At 31.2% G+C, this 20,134-nt stretch overlaps 2 protein-coding genes across 4 annotated transcripts in view; one reads left to right on the top strand and one right to left on the bottom strand.

Moving 5' to 3' along the window:
* LOC129950031 (UDP-N-acetylglucosamine--peptide N-acetylglucosaminyltransferase 110 kDa subunit) overlaps positions 1-20,134 on the top strand; it is a 92,027-nt gene that overhangs the window by 67,026 nt on the left and 4,867 nt on the right. For all 3 annotated transcript variants that reach the window (XM_056061796.1, XM_056061797.1, XM_056061798.1), the window contains one exon: positions 19,759-19,954. In XM_056061796.1, coding sequence (XP_055917771.1) covers positions 19,759-19,954 — 196 coding nt within the window. The remainder of the gene's footprint in view (positions 1-19,758; positions 19,955-20,134) is intronic.
* On the bottom strand, positions 4,493-6,920 carry LOC129950032 (venom carboxylesterase-6-like). Its single transcript, XM_056061800.1, has 6 exons — positions 6,090-6,920; positions 5,814-6,012; positions 5,171-5,352; positions 4,947-5,085; positions 4,761-4,893; positions 4,493-4,703 (listed from the first exon to the last, which is right to left on the bottom strand). Exons 1-6 carry the CDS (start codon positions 6,894-6,896, stop codon positions 4,493-4,495), a joined length of 1,671 nt encoding a protein of 556 aa, XP_055917775.1. The 5' UTR covers positions 6,897-6,920.

The following is a 20,134-nucleotide window of genomic DNA, read 5'->3' as shown; positions in this document are numbered from 1 at the left end:
TACTGTTGTGGTTTTATTTACTGAAACAACGATTTCCCCATTTTGAAATGTTTTGGCGCAAATTTTCTCATTCTTCTCCACAAATGAACGTATCGCCTTTCTCATATCTCCCAAACCCTTGTAATTGAACGGAGTTACCGGAAAGTCTTTCTCCAGGTATTTAGCGAAAGTGTCGAACACATTTGTGGCGACGAGTTCGAAGACGCATCCCTTGGAAACGTTACTACGAACTATGAGCAAGTCCTCCTCGTCCTTGGGATCGTCACGCCAGTAGCCATAGTGAATTCCGGTTCCTCGCTTAAAAAAGAACGTTTGAAACTCTGGAGGATCATAAACGAACCGCCAGTGCCGCAAATAGTCACCGGGCTTTTATTCTCGAAGTTTTTTTTTGTTGCCAAGCAGCTCCGCCAAAGTTTCCTTTTTTTTCTTCCATATTCTGTTAATAAAAAAAAAACAATAATTCTTATTTTGTAAGATAATTGTATAAATAATATTAGTTACCACGACCAAATTTATTTCAAAATGAAATATTTGTTTTGATAGCAGCCATTAGCTGTTTTCTTTACTTAATGAGCGCTGAATGTTTTGAAATGTTTGTTTGTTTAGTTCAACTTTGACTTGCTAATAGTTTTCGAGAGGTTTTATATAAAACTTGTGGTTTACGAAAACTTGTGGTTTACCAAAAATGTATGGGAAAACTTGAGTTTTGATGTAGGGTTTCGGCCAAAACCGATAATTTCGCCAAAACCGGTTTTTGGACTTGGTGTGAAAAGCCTATTTCTCAGTGATATTATAAATATTAACTTTATTCATTCCCTATCATGCGATCAGATTTATACGGAATGTATGATTTCCGTATCGTCGGAGGGCTTCTGGCTTTTTAAATTTAAATTTTAAACGAATTGAACGTTTTTCCAACATTATCTCGAAAATGGAAAGACCACCAGAAAAAATGTTTAACACAATTTTATACAAAAATGTAATTTCCTGCAAAAAAGTCCCTAGCACTATGTTACTAAGATTTTTAGTTTTCAAGTTATCAGCCGAAGAAGTTTAAAATATTTTCTTGACTTTAATTTTGAAAAGGCTTACACTCAAAAACTGTGCATCTGCATGGAAACTTAAGAGACCGAGAAGTTTATATTGAGGGCTCAAATTTGCATGGAATTGATTTTTTGGACACATGAAATAAAATTCCACAATTGGAATTGGACCCTCAAAAAGAAATATGTAGTCGCCAAAAAAAGCACCCTAGCATTTATGAATAGAAATTATTATAACTATTTTTTATTTATTTCAGTTTTTACATACGTACATATGTACTGACATAGTAAAATGAGTGTACGATGTACAAAATAAATAATTCGAATTCTTCGTCGTAAAATAAACGAAAAAGCTGTTAAAATTGGTGTAATAATACACGAATTTGTTCATAAACAGAATAGTCAAGGAATACCCCAGAACCCTTTTCGTCAAATTCGGACAAAGTTGAATCAACATCTGAGCAGCTTAAACAAATATTAGTCTACTACCAAAATGTAAATGGACTTCGGACAAAAACTAATATGGTCTATAAAAATGTAAACAACCTTCCCCACGATGTCATTATACTAACAGAAACTTGGCTGAACTTTTCTATTCTTGACTCGGAGCTTTTTGATGCATCTTATCAAATTTTCAGACGTGATCGACATGATGAAGAAGACTCTAATGTTGTCGGAGGAGGAATTCTTTTTGCGATCAAGACCTCACTTACGTGTTACCTGATAGATGACTTTCGAGCCACAGGTGTCGAAGCTCTATGTATTAAAATCAAGTTGAAATCTGGCCATTTATTTATTATCTCTGCGTATATTCCTCCAAGTTCAAACAATGAGGCTTATGAAAAGATTAATGACTGCATAGAAAATATTTATGTACTTATGGAACCCGAAGATGAAATTTTGATCGTAGGTGACTTCAATCTACCAAACCTTAACTGGACAAAAATTGATGACGACAACTTCCATGTTCCAATAAATGCGTCCAGCCTTAATGAACTAACATGTATAGATGGTATGTCATCGTGTGGTTTAAGTCAATTCAATGGAATGAGAAATCGTTTTGGAAAAATTCTTGACTTAGTGTTTTTCGTCGATACAATTAACAACGAAATTGCTGTTTTACCTGCTACTGTAAAACTAATAGACGAAGATCGACATCATCCTGCATTAGATATTTCACTAGGTTTAAACATGTCTTCTCCTTACAATAACAATAATAACAACAAACTTGAATTTGACTTTTCTAAATGTAATTTTGTAGATCTTTTTGATATGTTAATAACTGTAAATTGGAATCAATTATTTTGTAATTGTAATATTGAGGATATGTGTAATAATTTTTATAGAACTCTTTTTAACTGCTTTTACGAAACTATTCCTTTAAAAAGATCACGTTTTGCTTCAAATGCACCACCATGGTTTGATACGCGTATTAAAAACTTAAAAAATAAAAGGAACAAAGCTTGGGTAAAATATAACATAACTAGAACTGACGATGATTTCAGAACTTTCTTAATTCTAAAACAACTCTTTTCTGATTATTCTAACATTCTATATGACGATTACATTTGTAAAATAGAACATGGTATTAAATCTAATCCAGATAGTTTCTGGAATTTCGTTAATAATAAAAGGAAAACATGTGGCTATCCGAATTCGATGTCAAATAATTCGTCAACTAGTCATGATCCAAAGATTATTGCAAACATGTTTGCTAATCAATTCAAAGTAGCATTTGAAGAATCAGACTTTAATAATTCCTCTTCTTTTTCTTCTTCTTCTGACAGCTTTACTCATTTAAACGCAATTAATTTTGAAATAAGTGAAGACACAGTTGCTCAACATATTTTAAAACTCGATGAGTGCTTTACTCCAGGCCCCGATGGTGTTCCATCTTATATATTAAAAAAATGTGCTTCTTATTTGTCATATCCGTTACGTGTTCTCTTTAATGCATCCTTAAAAAGTTCAATTTTTCCTGTTATCTGGAAAAGTTCATTTATTATTCCCATACACAAAAAAGGCCCAAAGAATGAAATAATGAACTATAGGCCCATTGCGAAACTATCTGTGATACCTAAACTGTTTGAGTCAATTGTGAGTAATGTTCTTTCTTTTCATTGTAGTTCTCTTATTTGTGATAGCCAGCATGGCTTTGTCAAAAAGAGATCCACTGTAACTAATTTATTTAACTTCGTGTCCTTTTGTCTAGATGTATTTGAAAAACGCGGGCAAGTTGATTGCGTATTTACTGACTTTAGTAAAGCCTTTGACAAGTTATGTCACAATACACTAATTCTTAAATTATACCATCTAGGATTTAACAACAATTTTATAAATTGGATTTCTTCATACTTAAAAAATCGTCGTTATTCTGTTTTGTTTCGTAATGAAAGTTCAATTCAATTTGTTGTCAATTCTGGCGTCCCTCAGGGCAGCCACCTAGGTCCTATTTTATTTGTTTTATTTATTAACGACTTGGTTTCAAACTTAAAAAACTCGTCTGTCCTTATTTATGCTGATGACATTAAGCTTTTCAAAAGTATAAAATCCTCCTCTGACTGTTTATTATTACAAGAAGACTTAACAATATTTAGGGAATGGTGCAATAAAAACCGACTTGTTTTAAATGTTGACAAATGTAAAACTATGACTTTTACACGTAAAAAAATTCCGTTTTTGTACGACTATATGTTTCATTCTTGTCCGTTATGTAAAGTTTCTATGTTTTCTGACTTAGGTATTATTCTAGATCCCAAATTATCATTTAATGATCATTTAAGTTATATAATTAAAAAAGCCAATAGGGTTCTTGGATTCATTAAAAGATTCGGTCGTGATTTTCGGGATCCTTATGTTCTTAAACTTCTATTTATTTCGTTTGTTAGACCAATTTTAGAATACGGCTGTGTGGTATGGTCACCTTATTACTCAATACATGTTTCAAGAATTGAAGCGATCCAAAAAAGATTTCTGCGTTTCTGTCTTCGGTCTCTTCCATGGGCAAGGGAAAATCTATTTCCTCCTTATTCTCAAAGACTAGCTTTGATCAGCCTCCCTTCTTTGACTAACCACAGAAAGTATTTACAATTTTGTTTTATTGTTGGGATTATTAATGGTTCGATATCATTACCATCAGTTCTAAGTAAATTAAATTTCAGTTTCAGTCGTGCAAGTTTAAGGCGACAGCAACCTATTATTCAAATATTTAGCAGATCAAACTATGGTGTATGTAGCCCTCTCAATCAGTTAATAACAATTTATAACGAATTTCATTTTTGTTTAGAATCTGTAAATGATAATATAAAATGTAAACAATTTAAACTTATGTTTTTCAACAATATTGTATAATAAATATAAATTATGATATTAGATATTATTAGATTATAAGAATTTTTTTTAAATATTGTTAACGTTAGATTTTAACGAAGTAAATAAATTAAAATAGTCTATACTTCTGGATAATCAATACTCTGGCCGTTGCATTGAAGTCCTTTCCATTCCAATGGAAAAAGTCTCTTCCATATATCAAATCGTTCTAAGAAAAGCCTTTCTTTCATAACTAATTCATCTCCGATTTCCAAGAAGTTTTCCTTTTTCAAATCCAACGGTTTCCAATTCATATTTTTGAGATAATCATCTTTTGGATTATTTGGATTTCTATGATAAGGAAATAATTAATTAAATTAAGCAAACCTATACAAAATTATAACTTACCCGGTCGTTGCAAATTGCGCAACTATTCTTGTCAATCTTTCAACAGTCTTATCCTCTGGATCAATTTTCGAATATATTGGAGATATGAATGAATTATGGAGCAAATACCACAAATCATCGTGATGAACAGATCCTGTAAAGGTTTTAAAAATAAGTTAAAGCAATAAGGGTCGGTAAAAATCATACCGTAAGCAGTATCTCCTGGATACAAAAAATCACTGAATCGTCCCCGGTATGAATATCTGTAATAATAAACCGGAACATAACGTGCTGCCAAATGTGCAAATCTGTGCACTGGAAAGCCGATAATAGCATCACTAAAAAGCTAAATAAAAAATAAATTTTAATAACTCTTAAGTCTGCTGTCAAGCCGCCATTTGAAAAAAATACGATATTAAATTTTGCCTTACCTTTCCAAAGGGTTCGAATGGTATGTCACTACTCAATGTTTGGTTTTTCAGGTATTCGCTTTTGAGAACAGTACTAATATACTTGGATTTTTGGGTATTTCTTTCGTATTTAAGAATAATTGGAGCTTGTATTTCCCATTCCGAATTGAATTTCCTTGTGAGCTCCTTATCTTCCAGCATAACTGTGGAACATAATTTATTTTGTATCGATACATTTAAATAAACTTAGTAAAAGTAACAAAAAATGCGTCTTCAAGTCTAATAATTGAATATTTGAAGGCTGCCATCATTTCATATGGACACTGTCTCTTGAAAGATATACTTCAAGCGTATTTTTTTTATGTCAAAAAAGGAGTGTTTTTTCACGAAAACTTGATATGGCTTAATTCCATTCCTTTCATTATGTTGTAACTTTCTTAATGTAGAATACAAATATTTAGATTCATAAATATTCGAATGCTTCTTTTTTTTGATAGAATATTATGGTTTTGTAAAAATATGACTTTAATTTTCATTGTGATTGAATTGGTCTGATTAATCTATATTTTTATAATACACCTTTTTCCGACACCACACAGTTTTAGTTAGACTTCAAAAATCGTTTTTTTTAAGTTATATATCATGTTGCATTTTTAACACTTACATTTTGCAATTCGCACAAACTCATCTTTTGTCATACCAATGATAAGTGGAGTCTTTTGGAATCTTCCTTCCTGATAAACTTCAGTCGGATTTTCAATTAAAAATCTTTCTTGCCCGTGATCCTTTTCTAAAACTTGAAGCATATAGTATCCAAGATTGTATAAATCTAGGAACGTCTTTACAAATTCTTCAGCCGGTGTCTTTATAGAAAATTCAAATGATAAATTACAAAGCTTTAAGGTTGAACTATAGGTATGGCAAAACTTTTACTACTTACAGTTCTCAAACATTTCATCATGGCATCCAAATTATTGGTAGGGCACTTTACTAACTCCGCCTGCTTTTTAGCTAAGTCTAATTGGTTTTCTGGAAATTTCTCCAATGGTATCGGGGACGCACTCATTGCAATGCCTCTGTGAAACAATCCTCTAGACATTGGTGACATCATATGAAAGCCAACGCTAACACTGCCTGCACTGTATCCCAGCAATGTTACTGAATTTGGATTGCCTCCGAAGTTTCGTATATGATCTTTAACCCAACGTAACGCAAGAACTTGATCCTTTAGTCCAGCATTGCCAGGTGCATCTGATGTTCCTGTAGCAAGAAATCCTAATGCTCCCAGACGATAATTAATTGTAACCAACACTATGTCACGATCCATCAGAAACTCGGGGCCAGCAAACGACTTGCTGAGGGCGGAAAATACATAAAAAGCACCCGGGTGGATGTATACAACAACCGGCTTCAATGTGTTGGCTTTGAGGCTTTTTGAATAGACATTTAGCCGAAGACAATCTTCAGAGTTGTCAGTTGAATTAAAAGGTTGTTGCGGACATTGTGGTCCATCCGTAGTGGCATCGAAGACGTTCGGTTTCCATGGCTCCACTGGTTGAGGGTTTTTAAATCGCAGCTCTCCTACCGGAGACTTAGCATATCGGATGCCCCTGAATGCATAAAACTCATCTCCCAATCGAGATTTTAAAACTGTTCCTCGAATAGTACCCGAACTTGTCGAAACTTCTACAGCGTTGGTAACGGAGCTACCTATTGCGACACTCAAAACGATCCAAAGTTGTATCATTGTAAGTAATAACTAAGTGAAAAAGGTGTTTTGTTGAGAATTTATTTAAAAGTTAAGCTTAAATCGTTGAATTACTAAGAACTTGATCTACATGATTCTTTCTTTATTTTTGCGAAACAAGGTTAACCTGATATATAAATACTTGTGATCTAAATTGTTTCGCCCAAAGTCGTAGCCAATAAAGTTTTTTTGTTGTAATATCGCTATAATTTTTAAAAATTTTAATTAGCGGGCTTATTTGGCGAATATGTTATTCAGGCCTATTCTGCTATTCATGGGGGGAATTTACTTGAATTTTCACTAATCATTATTCTGCTATTCATTCGAAGTCAATCTGTGTATGTCGGTTACGTCGGTAATACTGCTGCGGTATTCTATTCACGTGAATGCATTCATTCTATACAATTTAGATCTTAAAATGCAGCGAATTTTTCATTTGGTGTCTGGTTTGTTAATTTTTGTAAGCAAAATGTAAGTGAAAACTAATTTATTGCTATATTTAGAATATTTGTTTTATAAATAAAACAATATTTACATTTGTAGGGGAAGGAAGAAACTTTTTAACATTTCTCCGAAGCACTCTGTTTGAGGATTCTCTTATTCCTCTACTTACAATTGGAATAAAAAGTCCATTACTGCCCATTTCCAAAAAATACACAAATTATTCTGTTTAGATGGATTGAATACACTTAATTTTTGTATGAATCAAAACAATTTATCCAACATTCCCAAGATTTTTACATGAACAGCTGTTTATTTGAATGTCAAATTGGTTTGGGATAATGTAGTTCACCCGATGGATAGCAGAATGCAAAGGCAGTGTGAAAGGGAATCGAATGGTTGAATCGAATATACGATCCACGTGAATAGCTGATTGTCAGCGTTCCAATTTTACACTCCTCTTTATTTTGGATCTAGTTAAAGACCAATTGTTTGAATTTTCTTACAAAAGGAAAGAAAAACAATAAATAAATTATTAAATTTTAATTTTTTCCTGTACTCTTAAGCATCTTGCACATTTTATATTTATTCGCAGACAGCGACGAATTGTCAATTAATAATTATCCTTTTCAACAAACAAAAGAAGAGTGGTATAAATTTGAGGTTAAGTTGAGCGCGAACAATTTATTCGTTGCAGTGTGGATGGTATGTGGAACGCAAATAGAGTTTGACAGTTTGTAGCAACCACACGGCAATTCGTTGCTACCAAATTGTTTTTACAAAATTGTCTTGTTTGAGAGAACAAAATGCAATTTTTATTACCCTAACATAAGTGTCAATTTGTTTCTTATAATTTAAATGTGTTTTTGTTTGAAATTGACTTTTTGAAATGTGTAAAATCACGTTTGTTCGTCCATTAGTTATTTCGTTGTTCGCTCTCATGTGAAAGGTCCTTTAATTCATCTTAACAATTGGTGCTCGTGAGATAAGTTGGCGCTCTTCTTAAATTGTTTGTATTTAATTTTATATCAGATATTACATTTTCAAGTCTTTATTATTTAAGGATTTGCCAGTGCCACCTTAAAGTTTTTTTTTTACTAGTGCTGCCTCTTGCGAGGAATTGACAGTGCCTCCTCTTTCTCAAATTGATTCGGCATAAAAAGTGTGGTCATGTTGTAATTTACTAGACCTTGGTTGTTCAAAAATTACAGTGCCATCAATTTTCTGATAGGGCACTTAACTTAACTTCACCAGGTTTTAAGCTAAGTCCAAATTTGTTTAATTAAAGAATTTATTTTTAGCTTTACCACATTTCTGTGGAAATTATTGATTGTAATAAAATACGAGCAAAAGGAATAAACATCCTAAATAATTGGTTCAAAATGTTGTACCTACTACCTTTAAAAAAAAATCTCCCATCCGCCCCTTGAAAAATTCCTGTTATGCGTTTTGTTTACGGCCTTGGCATCGTTTGTTTTCATTTATTAAGATTACTAAAATGTCTGCCATACACAACTGATTCTTGGAAATAAATCATTTTAGGGAAATCCCTAGAGATAAGCCATATTACTGTGTCTCACAAAATTTAACTGTAAAATGAAATGAAATAAAATACAAAATCTGATGTTAAAGTCATTATGCCTTTTAATGAGTTTATTTTTGTGGTTTAATATTGCAATCATTTTTATTTGTTTTTTTTTTTTGCAATTAAGTTTTATATAAAGAAAAATGTGTGCTGTTATTGTCCTCTGCATAATGTGGTCTTATATTTTGTTCACATAATGTATACCTATATATAGGTCAAGTATTAATGTAAGGTAAATTTGAATCAGTACTCAAATTATTATAGTGCGGTAAATTATCTAAATTATTAACTTCATTCAAAAGCTAATTAGATTGAAATTGAAACTATCATATTTTCAAAAATGTAATCACTATATTGTTATCTCTTGCAATTCTGAAAAGAAACTTTTTATATACTATAATATTCGAATATTCAAAATTTTGAAATCATGTCCAACATAATTTTTAAATCGTGTGAACTAAACTATGAAAACAATACATTTTTGGTACGACAAAATGAAAATTAGTTTCAGTAGAAATACATTACACATATTGCCAATTCTAATAACATACCATGGTTTATCGAGGTCAGTGAGTGACAGCAATTTACCATAACCCTGATGGCAATAGACACACTCGTGCATGTTTGTTATATACATATGTATGTTCCGTGTCTATATCATGCATCAGTGCATAAAGTGATGAATAAATAATCCAATAATCGGCTATAGCCTCCTGAAGCCTCGACATCGGAAGTAGCCAAGTCGATAACAGGATTGCGTGCAAATTGAAAATAGATTTCTATGGTTAAAATTGCCTAAAGTACAAAGATTTGAAATGATAGATTTTGCAAGCTTTATCATTCTATGAATATATTTAAAACTACTATCCGTACTTTGTTGATTGTTTGATTGATAAAAATTAAATTAAAAAAAGGATGGGATGCGCCTACATTTATAACTTTTATGTCATTGTATCTATATTTCTGAAGGTTTTACAAAATATTAGTAATAATATTTTGTATAAAATAAAAAAACTGTTCTTATAAATTTTTAGTTGTTTTTGAAGGTTTTCGTTCTTTTGGAAAGATAAAAAAATAGTCAATTTGATCCTTCTAAGAATTAATAACAATAAGTGTGTTTTTTTTGCTATTCCCTATATAGTACAGTGAGAAATTGCCAACAAAATGATCCGCAGTAGCCAGATTTTTGTATTTAAAAATTGGGACAGCTGAAAGAAGGTCTGTCAGAATCATAATAAAAAAACAAACAATAGAAGAAAGTTTTGTGAAAACCAAAAGTTAAAATTAACTAAGCAAAAAAAAATAACTAAAACTAATAAAATGTACTTTTTTTTAAGAAGAAATGTTAAGAAAACATCTTGAAATAGAGAAAAAATATAGTTTTGGTTTAATCATGAATCAGGTAGCATATTCTTATATGGTGCTGAACTATTCAGTTTTTCATTGTTGAACACGAATCAAACTATCTTACTTGCACTTCATAAGAAACATCGAACCACTATTTGCATTTAAGAAAGTGCTGTCAAACTTAATCATTTTTAAATCTTCTTGTGTGGTGTTTCCTATATTGTTTTCTCTTGCAAAATAAGCCCAGTTATTCCATTTTTACTAACAAAACTAAATAATATCAACAGTAGTAGATTGATTTGTGTGCTCAATGGAAAACACACATGATTCTATATGCACAACTACTCAACGAACACAGCCATCTAGTTACAAATGCAATATCAATCGTACCAACATTTGAGAACGAAATCACATAAGATCCATTCGAGACTTGTATAAACTTCAAAAACCCTTCCATAGTAAGATTCTATTCTAACTTTTATCGGTGTTATTCATACTAGATTAGATTAAATTCTTTATTTCGATAATAAAATTACATTAATTTAAAGCTAAGAATATAAGGACATGGCGTTGTTGCCGTCTGCTTGATACACATTTCAGTTAAAAATAGTTTAACATTATAAAAGTTTTGTTTTGTTTTTAGTATAAGAAAATAAAAACTTTATTTTTTAGTGATTTTTGTTAACAATTTTTAAATATAACAGATGAATAATTTATTAACTTGAAAATATATACAAAAGAAGATAAATAATACAATTTTGAATGATTTTATAATCTTTAAAGATATGTATGCAATTTCGACATTATTTCAAACACAAAAGTATGAGTTTAAATAGCTCTATTTTTTTTTATTTTTTTTTTTCGATTTTACATTCTCATTGATTTAAGACATCAATTTTGACGTGATTTGAAACACAATTTTTTTAAAATAAACTTTCCAGTTTTTAAAAACAATTAGATGAAAACAAGTTCAATTTTGCCGTGATTTGAAACACAAAAAATATTAAATTCTCAATCGCCATAACTGGATATGTATCCTCTCAAAAGCTAAATCATGTTTGCAAAATTTAAACAGATTCGTCCAACCATTCAGCCCGTTAAGAATGTCAATAAGTTGGTCGATAGACAAAAAACTCACTTGGAAATATAGCCATCGTATTTCTTGTAATATTGGACAAACTGCTGTGGAATGATTTATATCTTCCACATCTCTTCTATTGCAGAGAGTGCAAATTTGTGAGAGGTCCGATCTATGTCGGACAAAGTTGAGATTAAGGATCTCGACTCTAGCTTTAAAAATGGTGCCGATAGCTTCTGAAGTCATTTCTTTACAACAATTGTTGAAGTTGAATTGATGGTTTTGAGCGCTTGTATATGTTTCAGCTGTTATTCATACTATGGATATTGTTTTTATAATTCGTGTAAAATCCTACTATACTATGGATAGATTTTCCAACAAAACACTGACTGGTATTGTTGTAAAGCACAAAGACTAAGTAGCTCATTACATGAAAACAACAAAAGCTTCAAGTTATATAAATATAATAACTTTTAATTTGTTTGGCTAATACCTAAGTTTGAAAATGTTTTGTTACTTTAAACACAAAATGGTAGCCCAAGTTTCATGATTCCAGGTTAATATAAAGTCTTAATCTATCTGATATACCTTCCCTAATCTTTTTAATATTAATATTAATTTTTCGAGGAAACAAGTTGTGAGGTTCATTTGTAAAATTCAACTCTCAAACTTCATCTTCTTCAATTTCTGGTTCTTATATAACCAAGCAAAAATTAATAAAATGAGACAATTTTTTTTGGAAAATATTATTTATTTCAAAAACATACCATAACAAAGAGAGTCAAAATAAAAATTGAGACACATACAAATGCAATTTCGGTTTCATTGAATTCAATTCATCTAGATCCTCTACTGCAGCGGTTCCCAATCTTTTTTAGTCGCGGAGCACTTTTTGCGTAAGAAATTTTACGCGAAGCACTTCGATGTGCAATTTTTTCAAATTTCGTTTATTTTATTGAATTCAGGAAACAGTTTCTAGAACAAAAAAACAATATTAACTTAACTTAGTAAGGAATTACTTATTTATATTATATTATGCATTATAATTATATGGAGTTGCTTTTTAGTTTTAATGGTGTGCCTGATTATTTTTGCATAAAGCTGAAAAATCTGGGATCTACATATATTTTGTTTTGGTTCCAACATAGGAAGAGAACCCTGAATCGGACACGTATGTTGTTGCAAACGGTAGAAGAATTATTTTAGCTTTCTATATCAGTAAACTGAACTCTACTTCTTTGTTGCAAAAAGTTATTTTATCGACGAATCTGATGCACTCAAAATGCAGCAATGTCAAAGAAGGTTATTATTCCAAGGCGGCAACCATAGGTGGATATGAAACTCATTTAAAATATCGGGAATGTCAAAATCTATTTCTTCTTTAATTTCTTTGAGCATTGGGAAGCTGTCTAGGTTTCGATGTTTTATAGATTCTTTTTGTCACTAGCATCGAAAACTGTTATTGCCTTTCCCTGAAGTGATACACTCAAATCATTTATTTTTTTAAATATATCTGACAGATACGCCAATAACCAACGCTCATAACACAACATGTCCCCCAAAACAAATTTGTCGTCAATGAGGAAGGTTCTAAATTCAGCGTCAGTGTTTTTCCTCGACGAAAAAGTAAAGACGCATGTAAACTACCCATGCCATCACACAATTCTTTAAAAAGCCTTGTATTCTTTGGCCGTGTTTAGTAAAGTCAATCATTTTCAAGCTTTCGTACAACACTTCTTTAAGGGAGACCGGCATTTTTTTTATTGCGAGGGCATGGCGGTGTAGAACGCAATGACTACTGGTGCAGCCTTTAACAAATTGCTTTATTCTTGCGACGGTACCGAACGTTTTTCAGTCATGGCCTTGGCACCGTCAGTGCATACATCCACGCAGTCAACCTATGTTAGGTATGACATTAATAATACAAATTTTCAATAAAGTAGCTTTCAAATTCTCCGCTATAAGTCTCCGATTCATCTTGACATTTTGTTATTTGACAAAGGAACGGTGTCAACTATTTTGTTGGCTTTTTTATCCAACATATTTTCAGCAATGGTATGGGCATCAACAGTTTGCGCTATTTGGAAACTTACCAAGTAGGACGCCATCAACGCATTTTCGTTCACTGTCTATAACTAATAATGGTTTGGGATTTTGTAAGTTCAGCATACTTTCTTTTGAAGAAATCAGTCGGTTTGCTTCTACAATTTGGATGAATCCCTGCAAAGTGACCGTTTCATTTTTACTGGAAACATTACACTGTTCCGGAAAACCGAAATAAAACAAATAAAATAAAATCATTGAAATCATTTTGTGCGGTTAAATGCTTAAAAAGCAGAAGTTATGCAGATTTTTTTAAAATATGAATTTCAAATCCGACTGCTGCGATCATAATTACAAGATCAGAAGCCCAAAATTAACTATTTTTTTTTTAATATTTCCGCACTTGTGCTCCGCGGGGCACACTTTGGGAATCCCGGCTCTAATGCATAAATAACACAAATTCATACAATGTTGGTAAAAATATTAACTAAATTGTAATCAGTTTTTAAGACATAGCTTTCCGAAGGTATTTAAAATTTACAAACACATCATATTAACTTACTTGGACGTTTAAAATATTCTTACCGACTTTCTTTCTTATGCAATTTAGGATATGGTAAAAGATGGATGTGGTACGAGTTTTACATTGTTGAAATTAAAAAATTGGTTTCTGTTTCATAATTTTTTTTAGATATTTTTCCGTCCACAAGATTTTTCTTTAAATAAGTTAGATCTAACCGAAGTTTAAGTTTATCAAACAAATCAACGTAAAATAGGACCAAATGCTTTTTTTTTAAATAAATCTTAATCTACTTATGGACATAGTCCAAAAAGTCTCCGTACACAGTTTTTTTTTGTTGATTCTGATATAAAATATTCATTATTAATTATTATTAAGCAAGTATTTTAAAAATCACAATCAGTTTTTAAGATTTGGTAAAAAGGTAAAGGTGGAAACTAAATTTTTTTCTTACCACTTTGGTTTTTACATTATTTATTAGTACTTTTTTTTCAAAAAAAAAAACACTTGGATTATGCTGCTGTACGGAGACTTTTTGGATTAAGTGTAGACATTAAAAAAAAAGAAAATTGATTAGAACTCCTACATATAATGTTAAATGGAAGCCCCGCTATATAGTTCAGTAAAAGTGTATCTTAAATGAAATAATTGAGCTTTTCATCCCGGTTTATATAAATCGTTAAATTGTAGGTACCTTGATATCTGGATCATGGATACTAAAATAATTCGTTATAAAGCTGCAACAACAGTTTCTCAATGCTTAATCAAATTAAGGATTATCAGCAGTAGAGACTTCTATGCTTTTTTAACTTGAATCGGGGTTTTACTATTTTCGATTAAATATGTTAAAAATAAACTATAAAACCCTATTCAAGACAAAAATTTCTCCATTATAATTTAAATTTTTGTCATACAGTGCCGTTCAAAATTTTGTCAAATGTGTTGAAATAATGAGGTTTGGTTTTACTATGCGGTTCAAATCGTTTTACGATACAATAAGAATTTTGAGATTTTTCTAAATTGGTCACGGGAGCAAAAAGTGAATATACTGAAAATGAGTTTTTTTAGACACCTGCCTCCTGTTTTTTTTTTGTATTGTTTTAGTACTTTTTGGACTTCTTCTTACTTTTATTTCGGCTTAGAGATACAAAACAAATCCAAATAATATTTTTAATCATAAAAGTTTAAGCTTTTTTTTAAAGCTTAATATTAGCTAGTCATTGTTAAAATAAAAACAAGTTAATACTTTCCTTTTTGGCTGTATGAAAAGAAGCATCGTCCTGTTGAAAAACGAAACTGCAAGTGTCCTCAAAAAGCTCTAGCACCTTGGGCTCCAATACGCTTTCCAGGACTCGAAGGTAAACTTTAGCATTGACTTTAGATTCTAGAAAGCTCAGAGATAGAGAAACATCCCCACACCATCACACTTTCAGTTTTTGGGGGCATCCGCAAACTGCAATCAGAGATTAGTCTTTTTTTCGATTCCCTTCGCGCAATGATCCTCCCATCTCCAACATGGAGCTTAAATATTGATTCGTACGAAAAAATGACATTATTCCACATGTCTTGAGTGCAATTTAGGTGCTCCTGAGCCCAGAGCAATCGTTTTTCTTTGACTCTTTTTGGAAAATCCGGCTTCAGTACTGTCTTGAGTGCTCTTAGTCCAGCTTTCATGAGCCTTTTTCTCACTGAGCTTGAAGAAATTACTTGCCTGTAGCTCGACACAGATCGTTTTTAAGGTCTCCGAAGACTGTACAACAACAAAAAACGATCTTCCACTGGGGTCGTCTTTTTTGGCCTCCCTAAGCCTTTTTTCCTGATAGTAGTCCCGGTCTCACGATATTTTTTTTCCATGCCACAGTTTTTGAACCAAATTCAGTATCTTAGAAAATTCACGTGTTGTCAAATTAAGACAGACACAAAATATTGGCTTTATGTTCCGAACTGATTTATCCCATTAGTTTCTACAAAATAACTTCGGTTGGTATTGGACTACTATCACGAGCCAAATGCAGCTCTTATTGATGACAAGATCAACTTTTATACAATGTTTGAATGACATGTTGCTACCTGGTGCAACAAAAACCCGTATCAATCCTAAACTCCAAGAACTGATCCGAAAAGGGTAATAAAATATTTGACCAACATTTTTCGAACAGCACTGTACATAAGTAAACTCCAAATTGCTCTTTATTCCAACATCTAAATTGGCAATTAAAATTTTCAATTAAAATCATGGTAAGATTTAATAAATTTCAAATTACAGACAGTACCAAAGGGCTTTTAAGTTTTCATGGTTGTTTTTCACGCTTTTTCGTCTTTACTTTTCTTCTGTACCAGCTACATACATATGTATCAAGATAAATATTGATTTTCACTATTTTCGGCAATTTTATCATTCCGAAGGTGATGCTCATGAATTCATGATTTTAACGAGGAATATAAAATACAAACATAAACCAGCAATCATTCTATGTCTTATCAGAGTCAAAAATATCAACCCAAAATCCAATTGAATGTTCTTCCTTAAATTACTTACTTTTCCTTGAGCATTTGAATTAAGCTTATCAACACAAAACACTAGGATTTCCTGAAGGAACTGTGTGAATAAAATTAAACTGAAAAAAAACTTCTATTCCCACATAGTTAAAAGTATATAGACAAAAATTAAGTCAAAAGCTAAAATAAGCGTAATCTTTATATCGGTACAATGAAGCTTGTAATTTGACCGACCGACGAAAATGATATTGAGAAAGACGTGGAACGTGATTTGCAAAATAACTAGTCGGTTCATGTCTCTATGTTCAATATAATAAATAAGATACTAAGTTATAGTAAAGGATAGGAAAGGGGTCTGCTTAAAAGATTGTTGTTAAAGTAAGAAATACGTCGTTTTTTATTGTACTTAAATGATTAATTGTTTAAAATATTATTTTCAACAAAATGAAAACCAAAAGGCAACTTGAAGTAATATGTTGAGCCTACAAAATCGTGATGCATGAATATTTGAAAACATGAATAAATAATGTCAACGTTTGTTACAAATTATTTCAAAGTACTATTGATACTTTTCTTTTTTAATTTTTAGAAACTTTGGATTTACAAATCTTTATTTTAAAGATTACAAAAAAAAATGCCATTTTAGGAAAAGTACCCTACAATGTTAGTTTAGAATCTAAGACAATACACAAGTCATTAAATTTGTCAACATTTAAAACAAGATGATTATTATTGCACCATTCGCTGAATTGGACGGACTTTTAAAAGATAATGCCTCTTGTGTTGACGGTGGAGTTCTGTGCCACTCGTTCAGAAAGTTTAAAATACAATAACTTTACTTGGAAAAAATTGTTCGTGGTGGCTGGGAGGTATTTTAATTTTATGTACGTACCTACACTTGGAGTTTCCAACTCAATGGATTTAATTTTTAAGACATAAAAACCAAAAGAGGCATTTGAAATTCCCTAAAAAGTAATTAAATTTGAAAGGCAATTTACATAATCTTAAATTCATTACTTTTTGAAAATTCTTATGCATTAAGAACAACTGAATAAAATGTTTGCGATTATGTAGGCCTATGTTTTCCCATTGCAAAAATGGATAAGATTAATTATTCGGAGTTATCATTTTGTGTTATTTTGTGTAATTAAATAAACAAATTAGATTCTGTATTGTTTTATTTTGTTATGACAGTGGTAAAATGTATACAAGCAATAAATAAATCAAATGAACGATTGAACTGCACGTACTTGACCTGTTGGTTTAAGGTCTAATGGGGCTAAGCAATTAGCAGACATACATACATGTAGGCTTAAAACAACAAAATACTCAACTAAGGCTCCGATATGTAAATTTAAAAACCTGAAAATCAGTTTAACATTAATTTTAAACAGTAAATGTCTCAAATAAGATTTTGAGATATTTTAGGAAAAAAAAAACTACTATCGGAAAGACAAAACACATATCATTATATTTTCAAATTGTTAATGGACTTCATTGTATGGATGGTGGATGGATTAAAGGAAATGAAAACACACTTATTGTTGAATTATTACGATTGCTATAAATTAACTTTATTATAGACAATCAAAAATATCGAATAACTCAAATATTTGTTTGTCAATATTTTGTTTGTATGGATTACTTCTGAAATAATTCTAACTGTTGTTTTTCATCAAACAATAAATTGTGTATACTATTCTCTTATATATATGAATTGTTCCAATTGAATCTTGAGTAATTAACACTTATAATGGTTTTTGAGGCTATCTTAATTTAGGAAGTAGCTTTATTTTAATAAAATTCATGATGGTTTTCGAAACAATTCTTTTTTCTAGTACTGGTATTTTATATAATTTTCGAAAAATTGTCATAAGATCTTAGTTTTCACCAGTCTTACAAAATATGAAAGAAAACGGTTATTTTTAAAGTTAAAATTGAAGTTGAAATTTGCAATCAGCTTTTTAATTTTGAGATATTTGGGGAAGAACAATATTTATGGAGGGAATGGTGTTGTCCAAAAGATAGATTTGCAGCAACATTTTTAGAAGTACAAATGTTTTACTATCAAATATTAAAGGTTTGAGGGAAATCTTGGTACGGTCGATTGATGAACGACGTTTCTAAAAATGTTTCCTACCAAATTTGAATTCCTCAACAAAAAAGTATTGATACTGAAATGTTTTGAAAAAAGCTCAAGGGTAACCATAAAATGTTAACAAACTAAAGAAATACAATGCATTTTAATAGTGATATTTGTACAGGATTTATATTTAAGTAAATTAAGTAAAATTGATCTGTTAGAAAATGATATATCATATTTGCTCACCTCGCCGGTATAAATGCATCTGTTTTCAATTCTGTGGATGCTTGTCTTTCAGATTATTTTCCAATCAACATAATATCATAAGTATACGAATACAATTCAATGGAAGGAAATAAAATCTTAACTCGGTACCTGCCCAAGATTGTAAAAAGTAAAACTTTGTCATTTATTAATTAAAACAATTTAAACAAACTTACCTATAAATATATGAGTTCCCTTCTTTCTTTCAAAAGCCCTTGTTAAATAGTAAAGATTACAATTCTGCATTTGAAAAATTATAAAAACTCATACAAATATACATGAATTTAAAGCACGTGTTATGGACCTCTTACTAACCGTCTACTCATATTCTAAGTATCCAGGTCCAAAATTCAAGGACAGTTAGTACTTATTGCTTCCATAAGAGTTCATATATTGCCGATTTTTTATTTACAAATCAAGTGTTTTATATAATTAACTCATCTCAATAAAGGAAAGTGGTGCTAGAATATTTTGTATTAAATACACGGATATTATAACTACTCGAATAATCAAATAAAAGCACGGCTAACCTTTCATTACTATCCGTGTAGTTATTACAATTGCGGGGACTCAAATACAGATATTCTAAATACACGAAATATCTTGCAATTGGTTATCAGCGTAGTTGAAAGGTCCAATTGTAAGGTATTTTATGGGTCTGGAAGAATTGGTCAAAGAAATCGAAATTTAATTTGTAGATTATTTAACAATTGAATACAAAACACAATATATATAAACGTTTGTGTCTTTTAACTCATTGAGAAATACCAAAATAATCCGACAACTCATCCTTGGATTATTTTTGTATCTAGTAAATGTACTCAGCCCATAAATCTCCATATAATAAGTCTTCCCATTATATTCCTTATTATGGAATTGAGGGAAATGCTTTGGATTTCCCTTACCTTATTTATCGGAGTAAATTTCAAACGTTTCTCATCTAATATATATTTCCAATTTATTTAAAAACAAACCTAAATGTTAAAATATTTTTTTTTACAGAGCTGTTGCCGCCTACCTCCGTGCCCTAAACCTATCGCCCAACAATGCTGTCGTGCATGGTAATCTTGCTTGTGTTTACTATGAGCAAGGACTCATCGATTTGGCCATTGACACTTATCGGCGAGCAATCGAATTGCAGCCCAACTTCCCAGACGCCTACTGCAATTTGGCTAATGCTCTCAAAGAAAAGGGACAGGTAAGTAAAACTTTAAAGCTGAAATTATAAATAAAATAAATTGGGTGGCGCAACAGTCCGTTGTGAACCAGGGCCTAGTGACTTACAACTCTCAACCATTCCTGTGTGCGAGTGCTGTTGTCAGGAATGGAAGGGACCTACAATTTAAGGCCGAATCCGAACGGCTAATTTGAGAAAGCA

This window comes from Eupeodes corollae, chromosome 3 (assembly GCF_945859685.1).
Source record: "Eupeodes corollae chromosome 3, idEupCoro1.1, whole genome shotgun sequence".
Lineage (NCBI taxonomy): Eukaryota > Metazoa > Arthropoda > Insecta > Diptera > Syrphidae > Eupeodes > Eupeodes corollae.
The sequence above is the reverse complement of the archived record's forward strand: the minus strand, read 5'-3'. Positions and strand labels throughout refer to the sequence as shown.

Coding starts and splice junctions, on each gene's coding strand:
- LOC129950032 (XM_056061800.1), bottom strand. CDS start 6,896: ATGATACAACTTTGGATCGTTTTGAGTGTCGCAATAGGTAGCTCCGTT. Junction 5,086..5,170: donor CATTCGAACCCTTTGGAAAG/GTAAGGCAAAAT, acceptor TTTTTTATTTAG/CTTTTTAGTGATGCTATTAT. Junction 4,704..4,760: donor GCGCAATTTGCAACGACCGG/GTAAGTTATAAT, acceptor TCCTTATCATAG/AAATCCAAATAATCCAAAAG.